Source organism: Mustela erminea, chromosome X (genome assembly GCF_009829155.1).
Source record: "Mustela erminea isolate mMusErm1 chromosome X, mMusErm1.Pri, whole genome shotgun sequence".
Classification (NCBI taxonomy): Eukaryota; Metazoa; Chordata; class Mammalia; order Carnivora; family Mustelidae; genus Mustela; species Mustela erminea.
Window position 1 is genome coordinate 103272762 of NC_045635.1, and position 10353 is coordinate 103283114.

The 10353-nt window shown below is 33.7% G+C and overlaps 1 protein-coding gene across 7 annotated transcripts in view; it reads left to right on the forward strand.

The window, feature by feature from the left end:
- The window catches only part of STAG2 (stromal antigen 2), a 141181-nt gene extending 131407 nt beyond the window's left edge, over positions 1-9774 (forward strand). For all 7 annotated transcript variants that reach the window (XM_032329452.1, XM_032329457.1, XM_032329458.1 and 4 more), the window contains 3 exons: positions 1919-2045; positions 2955-3032; positions 7844-9774. In XM_032329452.1, the coding sequence (XP_032185343.1) occupies positions 1919-2045; positions 2955-3032; positions 7844-7867 (229 nt within the window). In that variant the 3' untranslated portion in view covers positions 7868-9774. The remainder of the gene's footprint in view (positions 1-1918; positions 2046-2954; positions 3033-7843) is intronic.
- The last annotated feature ends 579 nt before the right edge of the window (positions 9775-10353 follow it).

Below are 10353 nucleotides of genomic sequence, written 5' to 3' on the forward strand. Positions count from 1 at the left end.
TTGGGAGATAGTAATTGTTACCTATTTAAAATTTATGTTTTATTTTGTTGGTTTTTAAATAATGAGAATTTCACCTATTTTTTTTAAGAAATGATTATTTGCCATATGTATGGTAACCTATTAAAATTTGCTTTAGTTATTTCTATACTGTTCTTATGAACCTGTACAGATAATGTACACTCTATTAAATCTATAGATTTGGATCCTAACTTGTCTGATATGGTCATCATCTATATTATGACTTGGTTCTGTTCCCTCTTCTCTGTTTCTGTGACCACATTTCCCTTTAATATATCCTTATTTCATTCCAAATTCAACAAGCTAATTTTTAGCTTCCAGCCCGTCACCAATTCAGCCATTCTGGAATTCTACTATACAGTCATTTGGTCCTTACCTCTCCCGTGAAAATTTTCTGCTAGTCCCTAAGATCTTCCATAGCATCTCATTATTCAGTACCATTTATCATTATTCTTTTGTTTGTAGTTTAATTCCCATTAGAGATAAACTTCCCAAGGTGACTGAAAGAGATTCTCCTATTTAAATAATTATTACATAAGATTCTTTTGGTTGTTGTGCCATAAGTGATTTTTGCCTGACACTTTAAAAAAATTTTGTTTTACAATGATTTTTCTGTAATGGTATCTGCTCTATAACTGAAAATACTTCCAAGTATCTCTTTGTATTTTTATAGTTTCTATCACATATCTTCCACTCCAGATGAGATGCAGAATGGACTTCAGGTTTTCTGTAACATGGTCCACAAAGTACACATACTTCCTTCATTGTTGCCTCTACCAAATAGAGTAAAATTGCCATTTACTCTCCAGAACTCTTAGAAAACAGGGACCATTGTCAACATGTTTGTTCAGATTGTGTGGGTTAAACATCATGTCTTGGTATCTTTATATTATTTTTTTTAAGAACTCAACATTGTGTTGTTTAAATTGTAAGTAATTTATTTTGATAGTGGTGAGAAGAGTTAAATGAATGAGAAAGAAGGCAGTATTGGGCAAACTGGGCAACTGGTTACCTTCAGTTTCACTATTACATTGACTTCCTTCATGCTGATCTGGGCTAATTTATGAACTTGAAATCTGAGTTTATGCCTTAAAATTATGTGGTAACATACAGCATTTATGGTGTTAAGTTTTTATTTTTACTTCTCCACATATATCTTAGTTTTGAGTTTCATAGGACACAGAATCCAAGTTTCAGCCTAAGTGTTGCTTATTTCTACCTGAAGCAGAATTAATTTCTTCTTTCAGTAGTTTTTATAGCACTTGATACATACCTCTCTTGTAATATTTGTCACATTTTGTAACAATTATCTTTGTTTTCCCATAGTAGACTGTGAGCTCCTTGAGGGCAGGAACCATGTCTCACTTACCTTTTTTTCCCCGTTCGTAGGACATAAAAGAAGCCTGGCATATAGTAGGCACTGTGTGAATGAGTTAAGTGAGTGAGTACCTGGTACAGATTAGGTACCGAGTGAATGAGTGAATGATGGGTAAAACTAATGTATATTAGTGAAAATATATGTATTCTGAAAATGTCATTTCTTTGGTCTCTGTTTTATATTTGTTTATTAATTTGTACCCTGCCTACTTTCAAAAAGGATTTGAGGTATCTTGTCTGTTCCCATGTGGGAAATTCTCATTGAACTTTTATGTGGGATATCAGAACTGTCAAGCTAAATGTATTGAAGTAATGTAGAATAAAAGCTCCTAGCATTTTTAGACAAGTGAACATTGGGGTTTTGACATCATTGATGACATGATCAATGCCTAATCATTTTCCCTTACCTTTAATTTCATCATTTTCCATTACACTTCAATATAGAGAGCTACATAGTTGCTGCCACTATATTAATAGTCACAACATTGGTTCAGATCTTGACTTTGTTTTTATATTTCTCTAGTCGGCGTGGTACAAGCCTAATGGAAGATGATGAAGAGCCGATTGTTGAAGATGTCATGATGTCCTCAGAAGGGAGGATTGAAGATCTTAACGAAGGAATGGATTTTGACACCATGGATATAGACTTGGTAAGAAACTTTAATAATTTCGGTCAGATTTTCGTTTAAGATCCTTTGGAAATTAAGTTGGAATTCAAGGAAATACCTGCTATGAAAAGTAAGTTTTGCAAAAAAGATTAAATAAAATAGTTGCCAGGTATTTTGGTTATGAGAAGGGATTGAGGAGAGGGTAGGGTTGAAGAGGGTGTTAACTCTTAGTTTAAGATGGTAGATTTTCATATTAATTTAGGACTATATAAAGTATATATTTGCTTTCTCTTATATGAGGTATCATATCCACCTTATTTTCCATTTATTTGCCATTATCAAAACAATACATGAGTAACTTGATATTACCATATTATTGAGACAAATTTCCATATTAAATATATATATGAATAAGGTTTTATCAGATACATGAAATGCTTCTGCATATTTCCTCTTGCCACATATATCATTCAACTTAGTGAAGGTAGGTTAGGAGGGTGAAGGATATTGAAACTTAAGACAGTTAGCCTGTCCACGGAGACAAAACTAAGAAGCAGCAGTAAAGCTGAGACTTAATATAAGCTAGGTCTTCTGATTGTACTTCATAGTGTACCTTGCTGTATTCTCCTTAAAAGGAAGAAATAATTAAATATGGCTTCTCTTCAGAGTAGTGTAATTGGCACCTTTAAAGGAAAATGAGAATGGCATTTTTAAAGTGAAATAAAAATGAGTTTTCTAGTTTTCATCTTTCAGAATAATTTCCTGTGAATGATTTGCTTTTTGTATTTTTATGCATTGGGTAGTTTTAATATACAGTATTTAAAATATTGTAAAGTATACTTGCACAGTTACATATGCCACATGAAGACTTAATAATTTTAATATTTTCAGCTGCTGTCTGGTTTATAGATAATAGCGATTGTCAACTCCCCCCCCTTTTTTTTTCCTTAGCCACCATCAAAGAACAGACGAGAAAGAACAGAACTGAAACCTGATTTCTTTGATCCAGCTTCAATTATGGATGAATCAGTACGTTCAATTTAAATGTACCCCAGGATTGCAAAATCAAAAGTACAGGCAATCCCTAAATTTGAGATTGAAGAGCTGGGGCAGCACTTTGAGAGTGGTTAAAAACAACTGGACAGGAGAAAAGGAGTCAGGCAGCAGGAGGGCTTTCAGGAGGATGGGAGGGGTGATTCAGTGGAGATGACAGATTGAAAGTGCCTTTGAATCCCTGGCCAACTGGAACTTGAGTGTTATGTTAAGGAATTTGGACTTTTCCTGTAAGCTTGAGTTTGAATGAGGGAGTGGCATGATCAGAATTGTGTTTCAGAAAGATTTCCTTGGCATTTATGGATGGATAGGATGAATGAGAAATCATAATATGAAGACATGATAAAAAATAGAACTTGAATAAAGGTTTGATAATAAAGAGAAGGTAATTGAGATTACTGGTTATTATTAGGTATTGTCAGTTCTGTTTCTTAAGTACCTCTCCTGTCTGTCCCCTCTGCTGTATTGTCCCTGACAATGCCTTGGTATAAATTGTCTTCAGTTTTTAATTGGCCTGTTGCAGTAGCCAGGCAGTGATGATTTCATTCATTTTGAGTACTGCCTAGCATAATAGGCATTTAGATTTATTTGTTAGACTGATCTTGCTGCTACAGCACTCCTTTAAAGCTCTTTTGGGGTCATCTTTCTAAAATGCAGAAGTGGTTCTGTCCCTCATAGTTTTAGGTCTTCCACTGATTTTTTTTGCCATTACCATTAAGAAAAAATTGTGGGTTCTCAGTGTGGTGAACAAAGACTTTTGTGTTCTTGGTCCTTTGCCAGTTAATCTTGGCTTTTTCCTTATATGCATCTTGCTCTCCAACCATATCAAGTCTTAAAGTTCCTCTTAGACATACTAAACTCTTTCATGACACTATCACTTTGAATAAGCTTTTCTCTCTGCCAGAATTGCCCCTTTCCTTTTCATCCTAGTGAATTCATCCTTTAATAGTTCTGATACTCTCTGTAAAGTTTTTGCTGACCCCTCCAGATAGATGCTTTATTCTTGGCTCTCATAACACATCGTGTACATTTTTATTTTGATAATTACCAGATCTATGCAGTGAAACAGATACTACATTTTGCTCAGTAAGCTGAGTACCAGGCAGTGATGATTTATTCATTTTGAGTTTTGCCTAGCATAATAGGTGTTTAGTTTTATTTGTCAAATGAATAAACCAGTTAAGTCCCCTTCCATCTCACTTTCTAGTGTCTACCTATTTCTGCTCCTTCCTCCTAACACCTGCTACCTTGAGTGACCGTCGGCTGAGGCTTGCCTCCCCTGCCCCAATTTCTACTATTCTCTCCTTGCCCTTCCTCACCTCATAATCTGCTTTCAGATAGTTCTTCGAAAATTTTTGACAGACTAACTCACACCAACATATTCTGTTAATTATTTATTCTATAAATAATGTTTGAGTCAGAAGACACTATTTTGTAGGATAGCAGGTGTAGGAATCTTTGGATAAGCCACCCTGAGATCCTGTAAGTAAGTGTTTCTCAGTCTCTGGATGTGCCCATGAATCATCTGGAGATCTTATTAAAGATTCTGCTTCAGTAAGTCTGGAGCGTGGTCTGAGATTCTGCTTCTTAACAAGTGCTGTCAATTCTTATCTGCAGTCCATACTCTCAGTAGCATAAGTGATCTAGGCCTACTCATATAAGTCTATAGTTTACATGCATATTGAAGTATATGGTTCCCTGATAATCTAGGAGTATGTATCTTCTGGTTCGTTAAAAAAAAAAAAAAAAGTGAAGGTCGTGACTGATGGGGAGTAAAAGAATCTTTTCAAGCAGCTATGATGGAATATATTAATTCGACAATTTATTGAGCTGGAATTTAGTGCTAAAACCAGTTTGGTGCTCTCCCTGCCCTCCAGGAGTTTGTATTCTAGTTCACCTTGACTGTCTCTTTGAAATGAAAGGAAGGATGGAAGCTAGTACGTGAGAGATTAATGTGCCTGATGCTGTGCTAGGCATGATTTAGTTGATCCTCTTAGCAACCTTGTGAGAAAGGTGGTAGTATCTCACTTTTATACTCAAGCACACTTGGGACTGAAGAAGTGGTTCGTTGACTTGTTTAGTTTTACGACTCTAGTGTCAGAATAGTAATTTGATCCGAGTTCTTTTTTTACTTAAAAATTTCTTGCTGTCTCTGCTGTTGTACTTTCCAGAACTAAAATCAGACCTCATTTATAAGAAACACCAAAAAAAGTAATTTAGAAATCAAAATGATTAACTGTAGTCAGAATTGATAAGGACAGTTAGAGATCTCTTTATTTTTTCATGTGGTCACCTAAAGTCAGGAAAGCTTGAGGCATTTGTTTCCTTAGTCACTTACTAGATGTGCAAAAAGGTGTTCTTCAGATTTCTAAAATAATGAAACAGCAATGTAAATTGTGTATGTAAATTGTGTGTGTATTTTTGATAGCATTTAAGGAAAACTACAATCTGAGTGAGGCCAAAGATAGGAACCTAATAATTACTTGTTATAGATTTTTTATGTTATAACTAAAATGATAGTAGTGTAGCTGCTTCTATTAAAATTAGGAAAATAAACACACGCATCTATTCCTGTAGTTTTATAGTATTACCACATGATGGCAGCAGTCACATAACTGAGTGCCCAATAATCTTTGAAGGTTCGGGTATCTTTAGATCTCTTTGACCATATGTATGTACTTATTTTATATTTATTGGTTAATATATATTTAAATTAATGCTAGTTTATTTTAAAATATTCATCAGACTTTACCTATTGTCTCAACAGTAACTTAAGGAATAGAATGACGGACATTTTTAAATGTAAAAATCGTTTAAGCAATAGTCTACATCTGTTTTTACTCAAGCCTGTGATATGTGAGTCATCAAAACAATAACAAAATTGGGACTTAAATCCTTTTATACCCAGTTCTAAGATTCTCTAGTTCTAAGTGAAATAACCCAAAACATCCTAGTATAGATGCTCTAAGTTACTACTAAATCTAAATATATCTTGTAACACGATATCCACATGATTCAGAAGTGGTAGTGTAAGAACTCCGAGCAGCTCAGGTTTGGGTTGCATATGCACAAGATAGTAGATTGATGTTTTAGTGAGTTTTATTTGGAAACAATATTGGTTTATTTGTGGCAATCTTCACTTTCTGCTGCTAGTGGGTCAGAATTGCCACAACACACTAAAGCTTGCTATTTATACTTTTTAAATATTTATACTTGCTATTTATACTATTTATACATTTTAAAGCAGTCATCACTTTCTGCTTCTAGTGGGTCAGTATTGCCACAACACACAAAAGCTTGCTATTTATACTTTTTATACCTTATACTTTTTAACAGCAGAAACAGGTGTAGTTTATTAGCACAGAAAGTGTCCTTGACGTCATTCTTCTATGTTGTGTTGCGATTCTCATATTAGAATTATCTGTCGTATAAACTTGGTGAAAGAAGGGGTTAGTCTAGTGGAGCTAATCTTATGTTCTAGTAGAAGAATCTACTTATAACCTAGTCTGTACAAAAAACAGGAAAAAAACTGTTCATATGATTTCTGGTTAGGCACTCTGAGAAGTTTATCTTCATGCCACACTCTACACTAAGCGTTGCCAGCTAAGATTATATCCTTTCATTCATCACCAGACTTTCCCTTACCCAGAGTCACAGAGTATTATGGCTAGAAGGGACCTTTAAACATCATCTAGGCTTCTTTGGTGGAAATATTTTCTAAACATCTAATCTCTGACTCTAACCAAAAAGGGAGGCCCCTGCACTTGATTGGAGGGGAGGGGAGAACAAGGGGTGAGTAGTGGTGGTTTTGGTGAATGACAGGTAAGAAGTGGGGCACATTAATCCTCTCTGTTCTTATTACTGGGGATTCCAAACACTTTGCAACCTCCTTGTAATGAATTGTTAAGTAATCAGGTAGATACTTGTTTCCTGGTCTGAAAATACTCACTTCCTTCAGATCAGAACAATTTCTGACTTCTGTGACTTTGAGAGATCTCATTTACAAATAAGGGCGCTTTGCATTCCTAATCTTGCTTAGCTCATTAACCTCTGGTTTTATAATCATTTTTTACTAGCTCATTATATTATTTTAAGATATTACTTAGCATAGTAAGTGCTAGAATTTTAGTTGAATAGCTTTTAGTTAGTGACAGATAATTTTTGGATTTTATCCTTCTTTTACCAAAAGGAGTGGTATAAAAAGTCATCAGTATATGTTACTTTGCCCAGATTTCACCTTATTTAAATTCTTAAAATTTACAGTTCTCTTTATTCACTCAGGCTAGATTTTCTGAATTTTCTACATGCTTTTATTGTTCTTGGATATTTTTGGTCTACATGTTCAAATGCCTTTTAAAAAGCTATACCCACTCCACAGGGTTGATGACCAAGTTTGCAAGACATTGTTAAGCTCTTTCCATTGACCCTGTGCCAGAAGTATATGTCAAGAAGCACATACATTTGTTCATTCAACAAATGTTGAGTAGCTGGGTGTAGGGCATTATCTAGGCATGAATAAACATAAAAATGAGACATGGTCCCCGCTCTTAGTTGTATTTGTGAGGTAAGTAACATCTTGATTAGGCCTGATACTGTTACTTCATTATATATTCATGGTAATTTTAATTTTAGAATTATGTATCTGAAGGGAGGGGCGTTTTTCAGAGTGGTTTTTTATTAACATTATTAAACTTGATGTTAACAAATATTAATGTAACATTTACAGATGCATTTTACAAAGAAATGAATGATAATTTTAACAAGGTTTTTTTTTTCTCTTTCATTAGGTTCTTGGGGTGTCAATGTTTTAATACCAGTACTCAATTAAATCTGTGGTGAAGTCATTTTCTAAGTGGAAGAGGAAGTTTTAAAATAAAGTGTGGTAGATACAGTGAAATTCTGTACAGATTTTTCTCTAAGGAGAATATGACATGCTTATGCTTACCAAGATCAAGTGCATTGAGGGGCAGTTTTGTTTGCCTGAAAAAAGTAAAGGACAAGTAAACAGTTTGATGATAAGCTACAGTTTTTCTTAGAAAGTAAATATTTTATTTATGCGCTGTTAGTTGGCTTTTGAATCAATTATTTCATGCTTTTTTTAAAGAAAATATAACAATCTAAAGAGGCATTTGGTACAGACATGAATCCTCTCACATTTATTTACTGGGTGTACTAAGTAATGATGACCTCTGCTGGATTTCTGTTTACATCCAAGAAACAAAGTTAAGGATGAATTTATTCCCCTGCCCTGAAATTATAGGATAGAATTGTTTTTAGCATTCTAAATTTAAATGCTTAAAACATCAATCAACAAAGCTTTCTTTTAAATATTGTAATTGTGGAGAAAAGTAAACTTATAAGCAGAACTTTTACAATTTTTTCATCTAAAATGTATTTTAAGATATTTTTAAAATCCAAGAGCTTCTCTATACTTTTCAGAAATAATCCAGATGCAGTGAACTGCCAGAAGGTAACCAGTCTCAAACATGCTTATCCCATTATCAACCCTGAAAGTTTGCTTGTCCTTTAAGATAAAAATGTAATGTTGTGATATTCCTTCCAGTAGTGCCACTGTATTTTGTCTCCAAATAAAAGAAGCTTATTGTAGTATGTTTGCAGAAAAATTCTAAACAAAAATTATACAGCTTATTAGAGTGTGGGAATAGGGATCTAAATTTTAAATAAAATTATATATATATATAAATTGGTGCTGATTTTATAATTGCGCAGTTTGTTTAGTTTTTTCTTACTTTTAAATTCCAACTTAAAATTATGAGGTTTCAGAAATATATTGAAAGTTTAACAATGTTTAAAAATAGAAAAGCATGAGTGTTCATGCTTTAAAATGATTTTTAAATTTGTATTTTATATTGTTTTATCTATCTGTCTTTGCAAGCAGTCTTCAGGTTAAAGATACTTCTAACAGGTTACAGTACATTTCCTCTGTATGTAAATTAGATGGGATAATAGAATTCATAACCCATAATATTCTTTGAAAGCTAAGCTTTAAACTTCATTTTATGTCCTTTCACAAATAAATTAGTTTAAAACAGAAAGTGGCTACTTGCCATTTTGACATCAACTCATTTTGCGAAGCTTAGGCAGCTAGACATCGTTTAAAACAAAATATTAACTTATATTACATGTATATCTATCTTTTTGTCAGTCGTCTCTCAGTTCTTGAGGTATATTATTTTAATCATTCCATGCCTTAATATGCTTGCAATACGAGAATATCTTCAGATGGGTGAATACCAAAAGGCTTTCAGTTCTTAGAGTCAGAAATCAACAAGCATTGGGCTGTGGTAGCCAAAAACCATAGGTTAGCTAAAAGATCATGATACAATACAATTGTTTTATTAAATCATGGTTAATAACAAATGAAACAAGACTTGTCTAACAGATTTTCCATCTACGAATATTGTTATGTGCAAAAAGTACTGCCTATGTTGTTTTTCACACCACTGCATTTACTAGAACTGCTGAGAGGACTGTATATATGATTTTAAACCTAAGTTGATTTTTTTTTCCTCACTCTTGAAAGGAGTACTTCTTTGTGAAAGCAGTTCTTACAGCTTTGTTTTCAACCAGCTAAAAATGTTTTATATATTACTCTAACCTGTTGTCCTCCACATTCTATTGTCCTAATTGTACTGTTTTCTGATTTGTATTTATGTCTTGAGACAGTAACTTTTTGAATAAAAATAAACCTACAGCATGTTGTATGTTTTATCTTTTATAGTTAAAGGAGGAGGGTGGCTATGAATGGTTTAGAAAACATATTTCTTACCAAAGCTTTTAACGTGTTTGGGTGGGGATAATTTATAGAAAACATTGCCATTTTACATGTTTAATGAATCATGTATTTTTAAATGAGACTAAATCCCTAATTGGGCAATCTTTAAAATAGAAGCCTGCAACCATTATTGCTCCAGTTTGTATCTGGCGTGGGTTAAAAACTCTTTAAATGTCTGCATTGTTCATCCAGGATACATTTGAGTGCCTACTATGTTCTAGACATGTGTTAGAGATCTAACAGTGAACAAGATAGATAAGGTTCCTCCCTCACAGATCTAGTGGACTAAAAAATAAAATAATTAAACTTGTAAGGAGTGTTAAGAAAATTAACAGTGTGTGCTGAGCTAGAGAATGAGAAAGGGTGTGTGTGTGTGTGTGTGTGTGTGTGTGTGTGTGTGTGTGTGTGTAAAACCTCCCTTAGACAAGAGGCTCATGCTTGGAGGTGAGTGAAAGGCAACTTTTGGAAAAAGAACTTTCTAATTGACTTAAAAACTATTCA